Here is a 20,940-nt window from a genome sequence, read left to right as displayed (position 1 = left end):
TTAGTCATGTTGATAGATAGCAGTATGGTGCAAATTAATTTATGATAAAATTATAAAATACGCTTATTCTTATTATCTCCTGTGCTTTTTTATATCTCTTTGTTTATTATTGATTTTAGAAGTTTGTGACGAAACAAAATCTAAAATATTTCACCTATTTACTCACACAATGTGCGGGTCCGTAATCAAGATATTTTCTTTCATTGTAAGGATTTCAAACAGACAGTGAAAAGGCTAACATATTGTTAATGCTAGTAATGCCAGACTCAAATCTCTTAGTAAGATGTTTAAGTCTTGTGAATGAAAAAAATATTATTGCATGAGGAGACTTATTAAGTGATCAGTTGGATTTTTCGACAGCGATTAATCAACAAGTGAGTGATTTTTTTTTTTGGTGAATCATTAACAAATGATAGATACTTTGTACTAATATCTTGATACTAAAAAAACACCGTGAAAGACCATTCAGCAAATTCTTCTATGCTGTCATTGTTTTTAGAGTAAAGTTAATTTGAATCTTTTAATATTGGCACAAGACAATGCTTATTGTTTTTTCTTCAAAAGAATCTGTCAAATAATTCACGAATCCATTTTTTGCTGCTGGTTTGGCACATTAGCTCACGGGTAGGCCAAACAAGAAATAATTAAACAAAAGGATGAATATGTTCACACTTCACAGCATATAACACAAACCGAGAAACGTGGACTTTGTTAATGCTAAGGCATCTGTCTTTTCACTCTCATTGGATTGCATGGACACAGTTGTGATTGCTAAGTGTAAAGGTTCACGGAATCAATAGTGGTGAAGCAATATTGTCTCGTGGAGATGCAAGTTAAGACAAATCACACGCATCCCAAGGCAAAACCATCTCTTAAGTCTTAACTTATGGAATAGTCTTTTAATATTGCAATAACTATAAGTCTGGTTTTCTTGAACAGCATAAGGATAATAACATGGTAATGCAAAGCAAAAGGAACTGTTTCCTTTTGGATTCAATTGCTTTCTTACTATCATAAGCAAGCTCTTCCTTTGTTAGTGAGACTTCACTTTGAAGCAACCAATTCTGAATTCTGAGTGTGCAATGCAATGCATGCATAAAAGGCGCGCATAAAGCTAGCTATAATTGGTATTCGTCTGCCTGTGTTATTGGCGTTTCGCACACATAAAGCTGAGAGTTGCCATGGATTCTAAGAATGTTGTTGCTTTTCAAGTTGTAACATTTTGCATATGCTTGGCTGTGGCAAATTCGGTTGAGTTCAGTTACCCTGCAGTTTTCAACTTTGGTGATTCAAACTCAGACACAGGTGAACTTGCTGCAGGGATGGGATTTCTAGTCGTCCCGCCTTATGGAAAAAATTACTTCAAAACCCCATCTGGGAGGTTCTGCGATGGCCGTCTCATAGTTGACTTCTTAAGTAAGTTTCTAATCATTCATGAACTTGTTTTATACTTGCTGCAAATCGTAAATAAACAGATAAACTTAGATGCAGTTCCATAAGTGTTTTTTGTGTTATTCTCCAATAAGAATTGTTGAAGCTTTTCCTCAATAATCACCTATTAAACTACATATAAGTTTTGTCTTAATCAATAATAATCTTGATGAGTCTCGATGCTCACATGTATTTCACCTTTAACCATTCTTTCTCTGAAGTTTTGGACCTTACATCTAAATGTAAATTCATTTTCTTGGAGAGGACGGGTTACTGACAAGTGACAATGCTTCGCACTGATTATTTTAAGATTAGAGATTGGATTAACTTAATTATTGATAGAGTATAACAATGATATCTTCCATAACAAGTATATGACTTGCCAAACAAACCATTTAATGTTACATATGTGAGTTAACTAAGCATATATAACATCATCCATGCTATGGTGAACATGTAGCCATGATAGTTCCTTGTGTTTTTGGTTGATTATTGCAGTGGATGCGATGAAATTGCCATTCTTAAATGCCTACATGGATTCAGTGGGTTTGCCAAATTTTCAGCATGGATGCAACTTTGCAGCAGCAGGTTCAACTATCCTTCCAGCCACTGCAACATCCATCAGCCCGTTTGGCTTTGGGGTTCAGGTATTTCAGTTTCTGAGATTCAGAGCTCTGGCTCTTCAATTTCTTCAAGGTATATGATAAATTAATCAAGTATCTTCTCGTTACTTTGGTTTCCAAATCTAGTTTTCTGTTTTATCTCATTCATTCATTTAAAGGAAAATTATCACAATAAAGTTTCAGGAAAGAAATTTGATCAGTACGTCCCAACAGAAGACTATTTCGAGAAGGGATTATACATGTTTGACATAGGCCAGAACGATCTTGCTGGTGCATTTTATTCAAAAACATTGGACCAAATACTTGCCTCAATTCCAACAATTCTATTGGAATTTGAAACTGGAATAAAGGTTTGTTTCATTGTGATTTGTGTCTAATAATTGGTGCATTTTAAGTTTCTTTACTTCCATAGAATAAAAATAGTTCTACTGAAATTAACATTCACTGTCTGATCTGTGTGATAGAAACTGTATGATAGCGGGGCAAGGAATTTCTGGATACATAACACGGGTCCACTCGGATGCTTGCCTCAGATTGTTGCCAAATTTGGCACTAATCCATCAAAGCTTGATGAACTAGGATGTGTTAGTTCACTCAACCAAGCGGCCACAGCCTTTAATATACAGCTTCAATCTTTTTGTAGTAAATTTAAGGGCCAGTATCCAGATGCAAATGTTACACATGTTGATATCTTTACCATAAAATCAAACCTCATTGCAAACTATTCAAAATATGGTGAGTGTAACTTAAAATATTTATAGCTGCCTCATCTTAATTCCATTTTGCTATTGATTTTGCTTTATAGTTTGGATGATGATTGTTTCCTAGATATTTAAATGTTAGTTATTTTTTTTATAGATGTTGAATTCCTCATATCATATTGTGATATGCCCTTGGAATCATGTGATGAGCCCCATGCAGCAGCAACTTCTGTTTTACTCATACTTCTTACTATAGTCTTTTAATAACTCAACACTGTGACATGATTTGGCAATGGAAGAATATAAAAGAACGACTTGCACATACACTACATAACACTCTATGAGAATTCATTTTCTTCTTCTTTTGAGCTTTGTTTTCTCAAGAGTCTCCTTCCTCTTTTTACCCTGTAATCATTTGATCGCAGCATATGTTTACAATCCTTAAAATGCTAGAAGTGTGTCCAAGTCAGTGGTGAATATAGGGATCAGGATAAGCCAAAATGACTTAGTTTCTTTTGTATTTGTTGGGGGCAAACACGGTTAAATTTCTGTGATTATATGTTTGCAGGGTTTGAACAACCCATTATGGCTTGTTGTGGATATGGAGGTCCACCATTGAACTTTGACAGTCGAGTTTCTTGTGGGCTAACAAAGATCTTGAATGGGACCACAATAACAGCAAAAGGTTGCAATGACAGCAGTGTGTATGTAAACTGGGACGGGACTCATTACACCGAGGCTGCAAATCAATATGTGGCATCACAAGTTCTCACTGGAAACTACTCCAACACTCTTTTGGGAGACAAAATTCCCTTCCTTCTCTAGCTCAAAATCCCTATTTGTTTACTGTTATAATAGTTTTATTCTTTCTGTGCTGGTGTAGTGAAACTACCAGCTCATTGTAACCTTGATTGACAGTTAAGATCTTACAAACATTTATGATTTGGGACCAAATCAACTGACTTTATGACATATATCATTTAAGTACTTGAACTAACAATCGGAAGTTTTTGGTTAAAATTATTAAAAGTGACTAATGACCCTCCTAAGTCCTATAAGTTCATTTTAGCTTATAAGATTATGAGGTGGCATTAAAGTATATTAGCTGTGTACATCAATGCAATGTATAAAGCTACGAATTAGGAACCCGTCCTATATTAGATTTATTCCAAAAAAGGACACTTAGGCAAGAGGAAAATGAAAGAGGGGCAAGGAACTAGAACTTGCTCTACCTGACTTAAGATCGCCAACCAGCATATAAAAATGGTCAAATACATATACTTTGGAATAGCATTTACAAGCAAAAACTGTCATCTTATTCTTCTTCAGCTTTCTCAAACTCAATTGTAACATGAGCATGGTTACAACTGCACATTATACATCTGAATTTGAACAGTGAGAATTTGAAAAACAGATCTATTTATATTATCTTATTTTTTGGATACATAGGCATAGTACTGTGCCATAGGAACAACAAATGCAATGACTAACAAACCTCCAACTACAAGAGTGAATTGTCCACGCTTTTCTTCTGTCTCTTCCTTGGTTTTGAAGTTAGACTCACGTTTGTTGTCTTTAACTGTTGGCCCACCAGGATCCGGAAGCCCATCTATGGCAGCCGCTAGCCGTTTAGCAGTGCTAAAAATAGCTTCATTGTACTTCTCATCCGTAGCCAATACTGCATATATAAACCAGACATAGGTAGTACCCCTTCAAAAAGTAAATATGATTATAGCTGTTCCTTACTGAGTAAAGCTTCAGAAGATTGACAAGTTTTATAAATACAATTTAATTAGAAAGCATTCACAGTATAAAGGTTTTTATATTTTCGTTCAATCATAAATTGTCATGATATATGGTAAAAGTGTTAACTTCTGTAATAATTACAAGCTTTAATTACTTATTTGATCTTTATAACTATACAATTTTCATGTTTTACACTTAGAAATTATTGGTTTTAGTGTCTACACATACACTTTTTAATTTCTTTTAGTACCTACCGTTCAAAATAGTATGTACTAAAATGGATTAAAAAGTGTTGCATGGGGACGAAAACAAGTAGCTTCTAGGTGTAGAGACTAAAATGTAAAGATCGTGTGCAGGTATAAGGACCAAATTAGTAATTAAACCTAATTACTTTAAAAGATAGATTTCTAATCCAATAGTATATTATAAAATTTTTGGTACTAATTGAGTATGACAATTAAACTCTTATAATTACAAGCTTTAATTACGTATTTGATCTTTATAACTACACAATTTTTATGTTTTACACTTAGAAATGATTCGTTTTAGTATCTACACATACACTTTTTAATCTCTTTTAGTACCTACTGTCCAAAATAGTATGTACTAAAATGGATTAAAAAGTGTTGCGTGGGGACTAAAACAAGTAGCTTCTAGGGGTAGAGACTAAAATGTAAAGATCGTGTGCAGATATAAGAACCAAATTAGTAATTCAACCTAATTGCTTTAAAAGATAGATTTCTAATCCAATAGTATATTATAAAATTTTTGGTATTGTGCATGACAATTAAACTCTTATAAATAATACAAACTTGCAAGTACCTGGGAGGTTCTCTGAGACGGTAGCATCAAGGATCTTTTCCCCCACAGCTTCGACAAAAGCCGGGCCACCAGTGACTGCTCCTTCTTTCTGACTCGTGACAAGCACCACAATGCCCTTGTTGTTCCCTTCTTCTACAGAAGGGTACCAACGCTCCAAGACTTGGTCAGCATACTCAAATGCATCAGCTTTGCTCTGCAACCAACCACGTTACACAATCAAAACATTTCATTTAGCATTTTGTTTGGTCCTTTCATGCACCATTTTAGTTCCATGGCAGAGAAAATGGACAAGTTTGCACAACAAGCTCGATGCTTCTTCACAGCACATCATATGCAAACATATGAAAGAAAGTTTCATAATTCATTATTTAAGCACATACTACTCCCCGTCTTAAATTTAAGAAAAGAAAAAATAATTCAAGCTAACTAAGAAAATTAGTTAATCACATTTAATTTCACCAATCTCAATTAAAAATTAAAATTTTCTCCCACTTACCCTTCACTAGAATTTGGTATAAGGAATAAAAAAAAAGTCAATTTTCTTATATTTAAGAGCAAGAAAAATGTGTTTTTTCTTCTTCTTATATTTGAGAGGGAAGGGAGTAGTTGTGTAACTAACCGTGAGTTTTCTAACAGTTATAAAATTGATGCGGAAGTTCTTCCTTGATTCCAAATCAGACAACAACTGCTTTAAATCAGACCTGGTCACCCTACTAAGCACTCCTGCATCATCAAACACATAAGAATCTTTGGGTGGACCCTCATTAAGCACATCAAACTCAGATGCCAATGCATTGCCATTAAACAAAACTGGGCTAAAGTTGAGTGCCAAGGAGATAGCCAAAGCTGCTAGGCCCTGTTGAGCATGAGCCAACCAGCTTGTGCCCGATGAAGGTTTGGGAGATGAAGTTTGGTTCTTTCTGAGACTTGAAACAATGGGTTTGGAGCAAAAGAGAGAATTTGACTTGGGTTGGGGACAGGGAGCCAAGAGAATTCTTGAGGGTGAAGGTTTGATGTTGAGGAGTGGAGAGAGAGAGTGAGGAGGAAAAATGGTTCCCATGATGAGGATCAGCAAGGTTTCAACTTCAAGTGCTGAAGGCTTCTTCTTCTCTTCCACATCATCCTTTGTTCTCTGATTTGGTTTAGATTTCGGGTGGTCTGGATTGGTTGGCTATGTTTGAAAGTGGATAACGTCTATTAGCCATGAGGGTCTTTTGGTCCACAGAACTAGAAATTTTCATTTTCTTTTTTTTCTCTTTTTATTTCCCCCCAGTGAGCCTGCATTTGTTGGATAGATAAATGTAAACAAATCTTTGATATATTATTTTCCATGATTCATGAATAAAACTTATTATCATCGAGTACATAGATGAATCAATATTAAGTTGTTTTTAGTTTAACCGTAATCTCAAACTAAAATCCTAAATATATTGTGATAAAAGACTCAGAAGAAAAAACATTTTCTCACATACAATAATTCAACCATAACTTTTTTTTAAACCATAAATATTTTTTATCCAAAGATAATTTAGTTTAAATCAAATAAAATTATTATAAATGATAAAAAAATATTTAATATAACTATTTATTCAAGATTTGAATCTAATATTTCTGATTAAATTAAAATAATTTCATATTAGTTGATGAAGCTGTTTTACTTCAAGTGCCCCTAAACTTTAAAAAACTTCAAAAGTTATTTATTTTTGCTGAAACTGATGATAACTGTCTCCATGCACTTTCTTTCATGGCCGTTCTTTTCTCCAATCTCATCAGCATCACCAACAACACCAAACCCTGCTTCTCTTTCACCTCAAAACCCATAATTTGTGGGGCCAAGAACCTCACTTCCAAACGGAGCCTCATCCTTCAAACTCCTCTGGTCTGCATTGGCATTGGCCTAACTCCTCAAGTCTCAGTTGCGCAAGAATCGCCGTCCAAATCGCTTCTTTCTAGCATTGAAAACACGACATCTTGGTTTCAGTTCTACGGTGATGGGTTTGCCATTCGAGTCCCACCGGAGTTTAAGGATATCACGGAACCTGAGGTGCATTTAACCACTTTTCTATCTCAATTTTTTAATTGTAATTTCCTAAATTACTCAAGATTAAACTAATTCTGTATTAGTCATTTTTTTAAATGTCAACTTGATAAATTGTAATTTACTAAATTTGGAGTTACATTAAAAAATGATTTTGAAATGTATAAATAGAAACTTAATGACAGGTTTGTTTAGCTCAGCTCAGCTGAATCCTGTTTCAGTTAGTTGGAGTTTGATGCAATAGTTAGTTAAGTCATCTTTTATGGTTGAAGATAGTTGAATAAAGTTAGTCTTATCAGTTGAAATTGTACAACTATAGCTGATTGATCAACTTCCGTATTAAAAATAATAGGATTGAAACATTGTGAAATTTTCAGTTGAGTGAATTTGTCTTCCATTTGTTTGCAGGATTTGGATGCTGGACAGTCTCTTTATGGGGACAAGGCAAAGACAAAGACTTTTTCAGCACGGTTTGCATCTTCCGATGGGTAATATTTGTATCAAACTCCCAACTCCCTATTTTCTTGCAATGCTCTTGTGTATTTTTAGAAGGAAACATGATCATCTAGTCTTTGATTGAAACAGATCAGAGATTCTAAGTGTTGTTACTAAGCCAACCAATCAACTTAAAATCACCTTCTTACAGGTAATTAGACAGCCAATAGCATTTTATCATACACACACACACATCATAAAATTTTCTCAATGGTTGAGTTATTAGTAACAGACAAGCTAGACGTTTTGCTATTTGTACATCAGAAACCCTTGTCCAAGTCAACGTGATGTGTCTGCACAGGCTTAAGCTCTAGATTCTGTGTTGCATCTTTTCTGTCTCTTCCAATTGTTTTCCTTTTGCCATTTGGCTCCTTTCTATTTCAATGCTGAGTTAGCATTAGGCTCTTTCTCATTGAAAGTTTTTCCTTTTTGTGAACTAGGACTAAAAATAGGAACTTGTTGCTACTGATGATAATTTCATAAAGGATGGAGATTGTAATTTGTTATCACTTCACTTTGGCATGATTTCAACTATTAGAAGTTCTTATTGATGTCTTTTTCCTAAGAGAATATATGTACAGTATATCAACCATCAGGCTTTTGTGCCTGTGTTATGACAAGTCATTGTAACTGAGATTAGATCTAGTCCTATTCTTTATTCTTGATGTGAATTCCTCAGGAAACTTACGTATTCTTCATTGATTGGAACAGGCTCAGAATATAACTGATTTAGGTTCCCTGAAGGAAGCAGCAAAAATTTTTGTTCCAGGTACAATTTTGTTTAAACGTCTGCATGTTTTTGTAGTTTTGAAAAGAAGTTGATTTTGTTCTAAGTTTATCTTTCTGTTACAGATTGTTATATCCCAACATTTAGTTATTTAAATGATATTATGTGCTTCATTGCTCTTTCTGTTTACTCAGTTCTTGGTTTTAGTATTTCATTTTGCCCATGATGTTCATGCAGGGGGCTCAAAAATTTATTCTGCAAGATCAATAAAAATAAAGGAAGATGAGGGTTTTACGTAAGTTCATTTTCAACTTACTGGAACTATATACACCAAAGGTTCCCTCCTTATTTAAGATAAAATACATGAATTAGTTCTTTTTTAGTTCTATATTGTTATTTAAAAAAAAGATTATCTTAGAAAAGAAGGCTATATATATACAGCATTGATACCCTTTCTCCCATTGTTTGATTGGGTACTCAAAATTCTAGCGTAGCCAACTCTGGATGCGTGGATTAATCCTTTAAGCCATTTTTATTTCATCTGGAACCAATATATTAATGTGTCTACTCTCTATGCCATTGAATTTTTCTATTGCATCAAATTCCAATGCATTATTGACTATTATAATTTCAGGACTTACTATTTCTATGAATTTGGTAGAGATAACCAGCACGTAGCATTGATGGCAGGGGTCAGCAGTGGAAAGGTTTGTTACTACAAGCATTTTAAGGATATAAATATAACTAACCCATCCACATATACTTGATTGGATATGCAATTGCAGGAATATCATTGGTCATCAACTTTTGCTAGTTGACCCAGTGCCAATAGAGAACATTCTCATTACTCCGATCTCAAATATAAGCAACAAAAAATTCATATATTTTGGTCTCAAATTTACATAAATCCAAACTAATTTTACTATATTTAATGAGACTGTCTCCAAAATGTCTTTCATTTAATTGAGATTCTATTTTCAATGATCCTTTTCTTGATATCAAGTTCTAATGAAAGGTAGTTTGGGAAGAAAACTTATGTTGTTAGTGGGATTAACAAAATTAAATGATGATAACTAATTTTCTTAATTAGTGTAAACTGTGAAGTTAGTTTTGTATTTTTTGCTTATAATCGAGACCAGAAGGGGCATTTCTTTGGTGATACACGTCAATCACTTTTATATTTTCACCAACATAAATTACAGAAAAGTAAGATACCTGATCCTTATATTCTGTAGGCTTTTATTGCTGGAGCAACTGCACCACAGTCCAAGTGGGACAGCGATGGTGTAAAACTTCGTTCTGCTGCAATATCATTAAAAATTCTGTAGACTGTAGCCATGTACTGAATTTTTTTATCTGGGTATGTCAACTCATTATTTCAACACTTCAGTGATATGGTTTTTAATATTTTCATGTAGACATGTAGTGTAATACTGTCTTCTATTTTGATTCAAGATTTTTATATAAACTTCATAGAGTATTGAAAGATCAGTTGTTTTCCTGTTTCATAGTCTAAATTTGTGTTTGAAGCTGAAGCCTGGGGTAAAGTAATGTTTATCCAGCTGCTGAGAACTAAGGTTGTTATAGCGTTATGCGAAAAATCAAAACTGGCTATGAAGGCCATTGATTTGATAAACGACTTATCATTCTATTCTATGGCAAGAACAATGACTTCTTGTACTACTTTTAACTGCTTGTGTACAACTCTTTCTAGCTTCCATTTAATGGTTTTTTATTTATTTATTCTGATTTGAAGCAGTCCTCTACTTGTCACCTGCATGATTGCAGACTGCAGTAATCTTGACACACAATTCATTGGGTGCTCAGCTGCCTGTCAAAGCTGAAAAGCAGTTAACAATGCATTGGACATTATATAAATATTCTGTCGAATGTTGTGAGGCTACTGCTTTTACTAATTACTGAAATTTTGATCTAAGTATTGACATTTGATTGGATAAAACACATTTGTTATTTTTATAAGTTACTGAGGTTTGATTCTCACTTACTGGTCTTTAAAAGAGAAAATGTATTAAGCTGTTTCTCTTACCAATTTGTATCATAAGCCATAGCCTTTACCTGCCTAATTCTTTCATTTGATAATGTATATCAAGTGTTTCATATGAAAGTGTACTAAAGTTTTGCGAGTGAGGAGAGAGATCAGTAGACATCAAATGCATACATACATGATACTCGGTAAAGAATAATTGACCAACTTGACTAAAAAAACGTTAATGAACGCTCGGCTTAGACTACTTTTAAGTTGCCTAATCTCTTATCTCTTATTTAGCATAATTGCAGCACCAAGATTTAGAAAGCACAAATGCGCTACAAGACATAAATATGATATCATACAGACATGAATTTAGAGATACACAGCACAAGTTTTAAAAATTATATATAAGCACCATAAAATTAACATAAATTACATATCTAAAATGAAGAAAGAGAATAACTATTTTAAAAGTGAGTTATTACAGACATAATAAAAGTATAAAACGTTATAATTCATTTAAATATCGTAATATTCTCAAATCCGTACTGCCATAAAGATTTAAATTAGAAAAATAATAAAATTATAAGATGCATATAGCAGTACCACAGAGTGCATTTTTTTTAGATTTTAGAAGAATTGATTTTAAAATAATTGATTTGTGTTTGGGTATAATATTTTTAAAATGCATTTAGAAGAACTGATTTTGAGCAAAGAGGAATGCAGTAGTACTATCAAATTCCGTTTAGCTGGCAGAGTGATTTTTTTTTTCTTTAATAATGTCTTAGAAAGTGTGTTTTGAGATGCAGAGCTAATAATATAGAAAAAGATATTCCTATTTGTATATATTAGACTTATATTCGGTATAATTAGAAGAAAAAAAATATCCCTGATTGTTTATATATATATATATATATATATATATATATATATATATATATATATATATATATATATATAAAGGACTAGAGGTAATAACGTAGAAGTAACTATTAACCTTAACGTGAAATAATAAAAGACAGCAAGTCAATTTCCTGCATGAATGTTAGGTTTCTCTCATTATTCAAAAATAATTTTTTAAAAACAAAAACATATGACTTGCAGTTTGTTGTCACACTCAAGTTAATGTGACCAACAAAGGTTGCACAAGTGATAATGATTTGTCTCTTAATTGAGTGATTCAAAGTTTAAATTCTAATTAATTCTTGAGTATAAAATAAATTATATTAAGAGAAAAATACTTATGTTGGATTAGAATTCCACCAATGTGTGTCATCCTCCACGTTGTGATTTATCATAATTACGAAATGTGTTTAATATTTATGTTGGTGGTGTATAGTATAGAACTAGCTTTTCTTTCAACATTGTGGTGCCCAAACACTTTTCTCTCTACAATGCCCAAACACTTTCGACGGCCAACGTAAAACTTTGTCGAATCTCTATGACATGGATCAATTACGTAATAATGTGAATGCTAGGTCGTTGCCCGGAAGCAACGCACTGTATGGCTCGAGTACAGTGTCAAAAGAGCAAGGGCCGCTGCATCGCCGTCCGGATGTAGTGAAAAGTAAGCAAGGGTTCCCACATTTTCGAGAACGGGTGTGGGTAAAGAAGCTAGTTCATGACAGGAGGATTCGCTTTGGTACATGGAATATAGGCACACTTACTGGAAAATCTATGGAAATAGTGGATGTTATGGTAAGGAGGAAGATCAATTTTATGTGCCTACAAGAAACTAAGTGGACAGGTGAAAAAGCGAAAGAATTAGACAACTCGGAATTTAAGCTGTGGTATATGGGAAAAATCATATTAAGAAATGGGGTAGGGATTATTGTGGACAAGGAGTGGAAGAAGGATGTCGTGGATGTAAGAAGAGTAGGAGATCGTATCATAGCCTTAAAATTGGTAGTGGGACAGGACACCTTTAATGATATTAGTGGGTACACACCTCAGGTTGGGTCAGCAGAACACTTTAAGGTAAAATTTTGGGAGGATCTAGAAGGGGTACTTCAGGATATACCCCAAGGAGAGAAAGTTTTCCTAGGAGGGGATCTCAATGGACATGTAGGTAGCGTGACTAGAGGTTTTGAGGGGGTGCATGGGGGTTTTGGCCTAGGGGAGATGAATGGGGAGGGTAAATCCATCTTGGAGTTTTCGGAGGCTTTGGATCTTTCTATAGCCAATACATGGTTTAAGAAAAGAGCGGAACATCTTATCACTTACAAAAGTGGAGGGACATGTTCTCAGATAGATTTCTTCCTTATCAGGAAGTCTGATAGGAAGTATTGCTTGAACTGTAAAGTTATCCCGGGAGACAGCTTGACTACCCAACATAGAGTTTTGGTCATGGATGTAAGAATTAGAGATAGGGCAAAGAGAAGAAGTCCTATGGTAGCACCAAGGATCAAATGGTGGCACTTGAAGGGTGAGAAACAAGGAATTTTCCAACAAAAGATATGGGAGAGATGGTGTGGACAATCACAAGGAAGTGCAAATGATATGTGGAACAAAATGTCCCAAGAGATTATTAAAGTGGCTAAAGAGACGTTGGGTGAATCTAGAGGTTTTGGACCTAGGGGTAAAGAATCGTGGTGGTGGAATGAAAGTGTTCAGAGCAAAGTTAGAGTAGAAAAGGAGTGTTTCAAGGAGTGGTCTAGGTGTAGAAATTCTGAAACTTGGGATAAGTATAAGATAGCTAGAAATGAAACCAAAAAGGCGGTGAGTGAGGCAAGAGCCCAAGCTTTTGACGGACTATACCAAGCTCTAGGAACCAGGGACGGAGAAAGATCTATATATAGGCTTGCTAAGGGTAGAGAGAGGAAGACTAGAGATTTGGATCAAGTAAAGTGTGTTAAGGATGAAGAAGGCAAAGTCTTAGTGCATGAAAAAGATATCAAGGAAAGGTGGAAGGCGTATTTCCACAACTTATTTAATGATGGATATGGATATGACTCTAGCAGTCTAGACACAAGAGAAGAGGACCGGAACTATAAGTACTATCGTCGGATTCAGAAACAGGAAGTAAAGGAAGCGTTGAAAAGAATGAGTAACGGTAAGGCGGTGGGGCCAGACAACATACCTATTGAAGTGTGGAAAACTCTTGGAGATAGAGGTCTTGAGTGGCTCACCAAACTCTTTAATGAAATTATGAGGTCAAAACGCATGCCGGAGGAATGGAGGAGAAGCACGTTAGTGCCAATCTATAAGAACAAGGGGGATATACAAAATTGTGCAAATTATAGGGGAATCAAGCTCATGAGTCATACCATGAAATTATGGGAAAGAGTGATCGAACGGAGATTAAGAAAGGAGACTCAAGTTACTGAGAATTAATTTGGTTTCATGCCGGGAAGGTCGACCATGGAAGCGATCTATTTATTACGGCGGGTGATGGAGCAATATCGCATGGACCAACAAGACTTGCACTTGATTTTTATTGACTTGGAGAAAGCGTATGATAGAGTGCCTAGAGAGATTTTGTGGAAAGCTCTAGAGAAGAAAGGGGTTAGGGTTGCATATATTCGAGCTATCCAAGATATGTATGATAGGGTATCGACTAGTGTTAGGACACAGGGTGGAGAGTCAGACGATTTTCCCATCACAATTGGTTTGCATCAAGGGTCAACCCTTAGCCCCTACCTTTTTACCTTAATTCTGGATGTCCTCACGGAACAAATCCAAGAGATAGCGCCGAGATGCATGCTTTTTGCAGATGACATAGTCCTCCTTGGAGAGTCGAGGGAGGAGTTGAATGAGAGGTTGGAAACTTGGAGACGAGCTCTAGAAACACATGGTTTTCACCTAAGCAGAAGCAAATCGGAGTATATGGAATGTAAGTTCAACAAAAGAATGAGGGTTTCTAACTCAGAGGTGAAAATAGGAGACCATATTATCCCTCAAGTCACACGGTTTAAATATCTTGGGTCTGTAATACAGGATGATGGAGAAATTGAAGGGGATGTGAATCATCGCATTCAAGCAGGATGGATGAAATGGAGAAAAGCATCGGGGGTGTTATGTGATGCAAAGGTACCGATCAAGCTAAAGGGAAAGTTTTATCGGACTGCGGTAAGACCGACAATTTTGTACGGAACAGAATGTTGGGCGGTCAAGAGCCAACATGAGAATAAAGTAGGTGTAGCGGAGATGAGGATGTTGCGGTGGATGTGTGGTAAGACTCGACAGGATAAAATTAGAAACGAAGCTATTAGAGAGAGGGTTGGAGTAGCGCCTATTGTAGAGAAGATGGTGGAAAATAGACTTAGGTGGTTTGGGCATGTAGAGAGAAGACCGGTAGACTCTGTAGTGAGGAGAGTAGACCAAATGGAGAGAAGACAAACAATTCGAGGCAGAGGAAGACCCAAAAAGACTATAAGAAAGGTTATAAAAAAGGATCTCAAACTTAATGATTTGGATAGAAGTATGGTACTTGATAGAACATTATGGCGAAAGTTGATCCATGTAGCCGACCCCACCTAGTGGGATAAGGTGTTGTTGTTGTTGTTGTTGGATTTGAGGGTGATGGGCGAGATGAATAGGTCATCATGTAATAAAATTGTTTTGATAATTTCTTTGAATTTTTTTATTTATGCAATGATGACAATGAAGTTTAAATATAAATCTCATATAAGCTATTGAACTCTTCACCAGATCAAAACTAGCAGATTGGTGATTTCTTTTGAAATGGTAATAAAGACTTTTTACTTTTTTGTTTAATATTTTCTAAATGATACAGAGACTAACTGAGTAATCTAATCTTAAAGAAGCAATGGAAGTACACTGAAAATGGATGGGTCATGGGTCAATAGATATAGTAAGCAAGTTTTAACTCTGCATTTGAGTTTCAACCTATAAGAAAGTCATGAGTAAGGATTTGCTTCATACATCTTAATACATAAGTTAACTTTTATTGAAGAAATACACCATATTTTTATGGGAGGGGCGGTAGTATTGTTTATTCTTACGAGGTTTCCCACCATAGCTCTTGATGTAACCACATTACCTAATCCCGTTACACCCGAAAAGTACAAAAGACAAGATCCATCCTCTTACACTGGGGACTTTCTAATGTTTGTAAAACGATTTACCACTAATGAGTGTTGACCAATGTCTATTACTGTTCTAGGACTCAGCTGTAGTTTATCCCTTTGTAACATATTGTTTCTGAGGAAGGGCTCTCCAACCAATATCCCGACGATAGAAGCCTCCAGACCAGTTAACTTTCTCAACAGCTTGATAAGCTCGATCACGTGCCTCTTCAAGATCATTTCCCTTGGCTGTAACCCCAAGAACACGCCCCCCAATTGCAATAAATTTTCCTTCAGAGTCAAAAGCAGTTCCTGCATGAAATATCTTGATACCTGGAGCAGCAAGCTCAGCTTCTTGAAGGTTTTCAATCACAGTTCCCTTCTCATATGATCCAGGATATCCGTTACTTGCCATTACCACAACCATGGCAGACCCAGGAGACCAGTTCAGTGATAACCCACTCAACTCTCCTCTACATGCTGAAAGTAGAACTTGTACCAAATCAGACTCCAACCGAACCATTAAGACCTGTTCAAAATTTCAAAAGGAAAAATGATAAATATAGTGTAAATTGATTATATTTTGTTATCATTGGTTGTACACTTTTCACTTTGTAAATAAACTGATGATTGAGTGTATGTGCTTATGTTAAATAATATCTTCGAATTCGATATCAGTGGACTAGGAAGATGGCTAAGAAAAGTTTTGAAATGGTTGAAGACCAATTTGTCTATTGGCAGAAATATCACTAGACATCAATTTGTATAAACAAATAAAATGACCTCCCAAAACAAGGACAATCATAGCAAGAAATTTAGACATTGATTTCACATGACACATTACCATAACATGAGCTCAATAACAATGGACCTATCTAAATGAAAATTACAAGATTCCAAAAGCAATTTTTGTCAATAATGCCTTTTGAGTTCTAGCATGTTATAACATATTTAACGGGTAAGTTAGTTACATTACAAAGTGAATTCATTCTAACAAACATCTTATGACTTAACTGACCTGGCACTCAGGATCACCAAATCGCACATTATACTCAATTAACTTAGGCATGCCAGACTTCTTCTCAATCATAAGCCCAGCATATAAAACCCCAACAAACTTGCAACCTTCCGCTGACATTCCTTTTACTGTCGGGATGATAATTGAATCCATTACTATAGATTGAAGTTCCTTAGTTATTATAGGAGCTGGAGAATATGCACCCATGCCACCAGTATTTGGCCCTGTGTCACCATCACCAACTCGTTTATGGTCCTGTGCAGATTCTAGTGGAATTGCATTTTCTCCATCAACCAATGCAAAAAAGGATGCTTCTTCTCCTTCTAGAAATTCCTCAACAATGACACGACAACCTGCAGAACCAAAATCACCCTTCACCAGCATTGAGTCGACAGCTTCATTTGCCTCTTCCAGTGTCATGGCAACAGTAACTCCTTTTCCAGCAGCCAGTCCATCTGCTTTGATGACAATTGGTGCTCCTTGTTCTTGTATATATTGCTTTGCAGCAGATGGGTCAGTAAATGTTTTGTACTGCACTAGTAAACCAGGATTAATATAAACTAAGAAAGAAATTTCTTGAAGCAAAGTTGACATAAACAAGGTCAAAGGAAGATGGATATATATATTTGAGGAGGACATGACAGGACAGCATACACATGGAATTAAGAGAAATAAGGACACAACATTATGATTCCACTAAATATCATATACATAATTTCTTAAAGAGGCAAATCAACAACACTCGTTGACTAACAAAGAAACCCTTTCAGCTTAACAAAAACTCATATCCAGAAACCAACCCAATACAGTTTTAACTGATCCATTTACTCATTACTAATGAGTATAATAGTATGTTACAAAATTCACAGAGAAGCTACTTATAAGATGCAATACATGAAAATATTCGCAAATATCATTACAACAGAATAAGGGATAAATGTTGATCTGGTTGGTGAGATTCAGAATAAGAAGACATACCTTGGCAGTTGGAATATCATACTTGTCACACAAATGCTTCATGAAATTTTTAGAACCTTCCAAAGCAGCAGCCTCTGCAGATGGACCAAAAGTTGGGATTCCAGCCTTAACTAACTCATTTGTAAGACCTGCAACAAGTGGAGCCTCAGGTCCCACAACAACAAGTCCCACCCCCATTTTCCGGCAAAAGGAGATTACTGCTGCTCCATCATAAACTTCAAGGTCAGAGATGCAAGTAGCATTTCCTGAGCTAGCAATCCCTGCATTGCCCGGGGCACAAAGTACAGTCTCACAGGATGGTGATCGTTGCAAGGCATGGCAAAGAGCGTGTTCACGTCCCCCTCCACCAATAACCAGAACAGTCACCTTTTCTTCTTAAGCACAAGGAAATTTTAAAAAATAAAAATCAGTAAATAAAATAAAGTGAATAAATACTCATAATGCAAACTTTTCAACTCATTGACCCATTCAGTAAAGACAGTAGTTCCTATTGTCAGCAGGTTACCAATTACTCCAAAACTTTCTTCTATTAATATACCAAGTGCTTGCACTGCACTGGGAAAGAAATTCTGGTATTTAAGACATTGCACAGCAGAGTACAAGTGTAGAATAAATAAGCCACAATGACCAATATTTGGTTGCTAAGTGAGAATTTCAATTAGTATTAATCAAGAAAAGGCTAACCCCAGGCGACCACTTTAAAATTTACTTCACTGATGTGTCTCTTTAATGATTTTCAGAGCCACAGTCAAGAAAAGTATTGGTTAAGCTAATGTAACCATTGAACAATAATGACTTTAGACGACAGAGTATCTGAAAAGAAATGTTAATGACAATATATAATATTGTAATACAAATATAATGGGAATGAAAAGATAGAATAACTGCAGTGCTTACGAGAATTGTTGTTTGTGTCAACGCTAACAGAAGGTGATGATTCTGAATTCTGAGCAAGACATTTAAAAACACTATGGAATGAGCGTGAGGGTGTATCCCGGCCAAAACTATAATAAGTGGAGCTCAAATTCAAGGTCTCAGAATAGAGAAAAGAAAACTTGGGGAAAGTACAGTGATTTCTTGACCCAAATGGCTTAGAAACTGCTTGCTTAGTACGTCCATGAAGATTCAAAGAAGCTGCAACATTGAAGGTGGCGCAAGACATTCTACTCCCTGTTCCAAAATTATCCAGTTTCAGAAGACACGCTGAGAAAAAAGAAGAAGAAAAAAACAAATATGCTTAAAACTTCAAAGGCATCACTCTTGAAATGAAATTTAATCCGTTGAGTTAATTTATCAAACAGTTTGTGTACTTAGAGAAGAAGAAAAAAGTTGAAGTCGCGGCAAAGTCAGAGGGGGAAAGAAAAGAAAAAGTGGGTTGAAACACCAAAAATGCTTTTCAAAGGCAGAGACATATGCAGTGGCAACGCAAGATTAGAGATTAACAGTATTGAAATGAGAGTTATAGTTAGAGAGTGTTTAGATGAATTTTACCGTTGAATCACAGTCCCGCTCTGCACAGAACCTTGTTCCTCGGATGTTTCTTCGACAAAATCTATGTGCGCCGTCTTGTGTTTTTCCCTTGCCCCTTCAAAAGTTACTAGTAGTATAAATATATATATATATATATATATATATATATATATATATATATATATATATATATATATATATATATATATATATATAAACTCAATCACCACCTGTTAACAAATTGTGACCCTCTGTCTCTCTTAAGCAGCATTTAATATAAAATTTAACAGTGGAAATTTCAACCAATTATAAATTATTGATATGGGACTAGAAGATATATTTGTTTTGTTTTTCTTCTTAAATAAATAGGACATTTGAAAATTATGAGATTAATCTCCTACAAGATCATTAAAATAAATTTTATCTTTTTTAATAAAGTATTTTTCATTCACATGATCATAGAATCAATCCCACAATATACTTAAAAAAATCAAACTATTTATCAACTATGTTGAATCTATTGATAGGATTTTTTTTGTGAATTTATTGATAGGACAATACAAGATAAAGTTAAAATAAGATAACTATAAATTAATTTTATATAATATTTGATGGAAAAATAAATAATATCATTGCATTATTGCGTTATGCATTTGACATGAATTAGATAATGATAAGATATAATATAAATCATATTTAAATGATAAAATTAGTTTTTCATTCAAATTATATACAATTTCTCAAAAGTAATTTATAAATTTATTTTTTAACTTTTACAAATTATAAAAAAAATATAATTTTAGCTAAGTTATACACAGTTTAAATTTTAATTATGTAATTAATTTTCTAAAAAATATAAAATATTAAAATTATAATTATCGTTCAAACATTTTCTTATTGATTTTCCAAATAAAAGTCATTTAATTTTGATATTTTAATTAATGATATATTTTAAAGTCACATGCCAGATTTATTAGAAATATATAATACAATATGTTGAATATAAGTCTTATAATAATATATATAATGATGCATCAATATAATAGTGCGCATTTTACCAAGCAATTCGAATCTCATCAATTGAGAGCTAAATGTGAGTTGTAGGTTAGGCCATTTATAGTCTCAAATAATAATCATGTGATATGTGAACAATTAAATATATAATTATTAAATTAAAAATATATTTAATAATTACTTAATGATAATTAATTTGCTATCCTTAATTTAAGAAATCTTAATAAATTTAAAATATTAAATTAATTACATGTCATATTATTATTGGTTGGAATCATGAATAATGTAATGATCATGAATCATTAAATAATTTCTGGTGATGTAGGAAAAAAACTAAATTTGATTTAAGCTATTAAGATGAGATTTAAGTCCAATAAAAGCATAATTTATAATTGCTTTTTGGAGGGTCTTTTTAGAGCTTTTTGAAGATCATGTCTTAATAAGATGAATTTGGATAAAAAAAAAACCTAAATTTATTTTGTGCTAAAAAGTTAAAGTCAAAAGCCTACATTTAATGAAGAAACAAGGCTGAACTTAGACAATTGTAAACATGATGTGGATGTTTCTTTTTATAGTAGACATGATGTGGAATTGTGGATGTTGGTAAGGCCAACAAGTGTAAATTTATTTTGCGAATTACTATTGGCCTTTACCTCATTGCTATTCGTTCTACCAACATTTTCAATTTAAAAAATAATCCCTCCCACATTGTATAGCAGAATCGTACTTAAGTTGTATTAGTGAGGGTGTAAAAAAATACAACTTGAAAGTTTTGGTTATATATATATATATATATATATATATATATATATATATATATATATATATATATATATATATATATATTCACCCTCATTTAA

At 34.2% G+C, this 20,940-nt stretch overlaps 4 protein-coding genes across 10 annotated transcripts; 2 read left to right on the top strand and 2 right to left on the bottom strand.

Moving 5' to 3' along the window:
- Positions 1-680: 680 nt before the first annotated feature.
- On the top strand, positions 681-3,709 carry LOC100813566 (GDSL esterase/lipase At1g54790). Of its 2 annotated transcripts, none has more exons than XM_003536048.5 (5): positions 681-1,416; positions 1,930-2,127; positions 2,232-2,404; positions 2,519-2,789; positions 3,324-3,709. In XM_003536048.5, exons 1-5 carry the CDS (start codon positions 1,182-1,184, stop codon positions 3,578-3,580), a joined length of 1,134 nt encoding a protein of 377 aa, XP_003536096.1. In that variant the 5' UTR covers positions 681-1,181; the 3' UTR covers positions 3,581-3,709. The 2 variants fall into 2 exon arrangements, with proteins under 2 accessions (XP_003536096.1, XP_040861680.1); XM_041005746.1 differs by having other exon boundaries at positions 716-1,416; positions 2,238-2,404.
- Positions 3,710-3,953: 244 nt separating this feature from the next.
- LOC100813027 (UPF0603 protein At1g54780, chloroplastic-like) lies at positions 3,954-6,478 on the bottom strand. The gene is made up of 3 exons (NM_001254552.2): positions 5,943-6,478; positions 5,324-5,516; positions 3,954-4,433 (listed from the first exon to the last, which is right to left on the bottom strand). The coding sequence occupies exons 1-3, from the start codon at positions 6,381-6,383 to the stop codon at positions 4,186-4,188; spliced, it is 882 nt and encodes a 293-aa protein (NP_001241481.1). The 5' UTR covers positions 6,384-6,478; the 3' UTR covers positions 3,954-4,185.
- A 535-nt stretch (positions 6,479-7,013) lies between these two features.
- On the top strand, positions 7,014-10,629 carry LOC100812488 (uncharacterized). 3 transcript variants are annotated; one of them, XM_041005750.1, is made up of 8 exons: positions 7,014-7,367; positions 7,770-7,849; positions 7,947-8,007; positions 8,568-8,625; positions 8,821-8,878; positions 9,218-9,290; positions 9,819-9,943; positions 10,372-10,629. In XM_041005750.1, exons 1-7 carry the CDS (start codon positions 7,068-7,070, stop codon positions 9,909-9,911), a joined length of 723 nt encoding a protein of 240 aa, XP_040861684.1. In that variant the 5' UTR covers positions 7,014-7,067; the 3' UTR covers positions 9,912-9,943; positions 10,372-10,629. The 3 variants fall into 3 exon arrangements, with proteins under 3 accessions (XP_040861684.1, XP_025979901.1, XP_003536094.1); XM_026124116.2 differs by having other exon boundaries at positions 10,343-10,629; XM_003536046.4 differs by having other exon boundaries at positions 9,819-10,629.
- A 4,786-nt stretch (positions 10,630-15,415) lies between these two features.
- Positions 15,416-19,217, bottom strand: PURD (phosphoribosylamine--glycine ligase). Of its 4 annotated transcripts, none has more exons than NM_001255550.2 (5): positions 19,088-19,185; positions 18,494-18,766; positions 17,597-17,967; positions 16,619-17,149; positions 15,416-16,129 (listed from the first exon to the last, which is right to left on the bottom strand). In NM_001255550.2, the coding sequence occupies exons 2-5, from the start codon at positions 18,756-18,758 to the stop codon at positions 15,713-15,715; spliced, it is 1,584 nt and encodes a 527-aa protein (NP_001242479.2). In that variant the 5' UTR covers positions 18,759-18,766; positions 19,088-19,185; the 3' UTR covers positions 15,416-15,712. The 4 variants fall into 4 exon arrangements, with proteins under 4 accessions (NP_001242479.2, XP_025979758.1, XP_040861574.1 ...); XM_026123973.2 differs by having other exon boundaries at positions 15,455-16,129; positions 17,597-17,970; positions 19,088-19,217; XM_041005640.1 differs by having other exon boundaries at positions 15,455-16,129; positions 18,494-18,799; positions 19,088-19,192.
- Positions 19,218-20,940: the final 1,723 nt, after the last annotated feature.

Source organism: Glycine max, chromosome 10 (genome assembly GCF_000004515.6).
Source record: "Glycine max cultivar Williams 82 chromosome 10, Glycine_max_v4.0, whole genome shotgun sequence".
Lineage (NCBI taxonomy): Eukaryota > Viridiplantae > Streptophyta > Magnoliopsida > Fabales > Fabaceae > Glycine > Glycine max.
Note: the sequence above shows the minus strand (reverse complement) of the source record. Positions and strands in the feature narration are given on the sequence as shown.

Bases quoted from the DNA above. Each gene is read 5' to 3' on its own strand.
- PURD (XM_026123973.2), bottom strand. From the start codon at position 18,758: ATGTCTTGCGCCACCTTCAATGTTGCAGCTTCTTTGAATCTTCATGGA. The intron at 17,971-18,493 runs GTAAGCACTGCA...CTTGTGCTTAAG, and splicing joins TGACACAAACAACAATTCTC to AAGAAAAGGTGACTGTTCTG. The intron at 16,130-16,618 runs GTCAGTTAAGTC...AATTTTGAACAG, and splicing joins TTGGTGATCCTGAGTGCCAG to GTCTTAATGGTTCGGTTGGA.
- LOC100812488 (XM_041005750.1), top strand. From the start codon at position 7,068: ATGGCCGTTCTTTTCTCCAATCTCATCAGCATCACCAACAACACCAAA. The intron at 7,368-7,769 runs GTGCATTTAACC...ATTTGTTTGCAG, and splicing joins AGGATATCACGGAACCTGAG to GATTTGGATGCTGGACAGTC. The intron at 8,879-9,217 runs GTAAGTTCATTT...TTATAATTTCAG, and splicing joins AAGGAAGATGAGGGTTTTAC to GACTTACTATTTCTATGAAT.
- LOC100813566 (XM_003536048.5), top strand. From the start codon at position 1,182: ATGGATTCTAAGAATGTTGTTGCTTTTCAAGTTGTAACATTTTGCATA. The intron at 2,128-2,231 runs GTATATGATAAA...ATCACAATAAAG, and splicing joins GGCTCTTCAATTTCTTCAAG to TTTCAGGAAAGAAATTTGAT. The intron at 2,405-2,518 runs GTTTGTTTCATT...TCTGTGTGATAG, and splicing joins AATTTGAAACTGGAATAAAG to AAACTGTATGATAGCGGGGC.
- LOC100813027 (NM_001254552.2), bottom strand. From the start codon at position 6,383: ATGGGAACCATTTTTCCTCCTCACTCTCTCTCTCCACTCCTCAACATC. The intron at 5,517-5,942 runs GTTAGTTACACA...GGTTGGTTGCAG, and splicing joins TAACTGTTAGAAAACTCACG to AGCAAAGCTGATGCATTTGA. The intron at 4,434-5,323 runs GTACTTGCAAGT...TTATATATGCAG, and splicing joins CGTCTCAGAGAACCTCCCAG to TATTGGCTACGGATGAGAAG.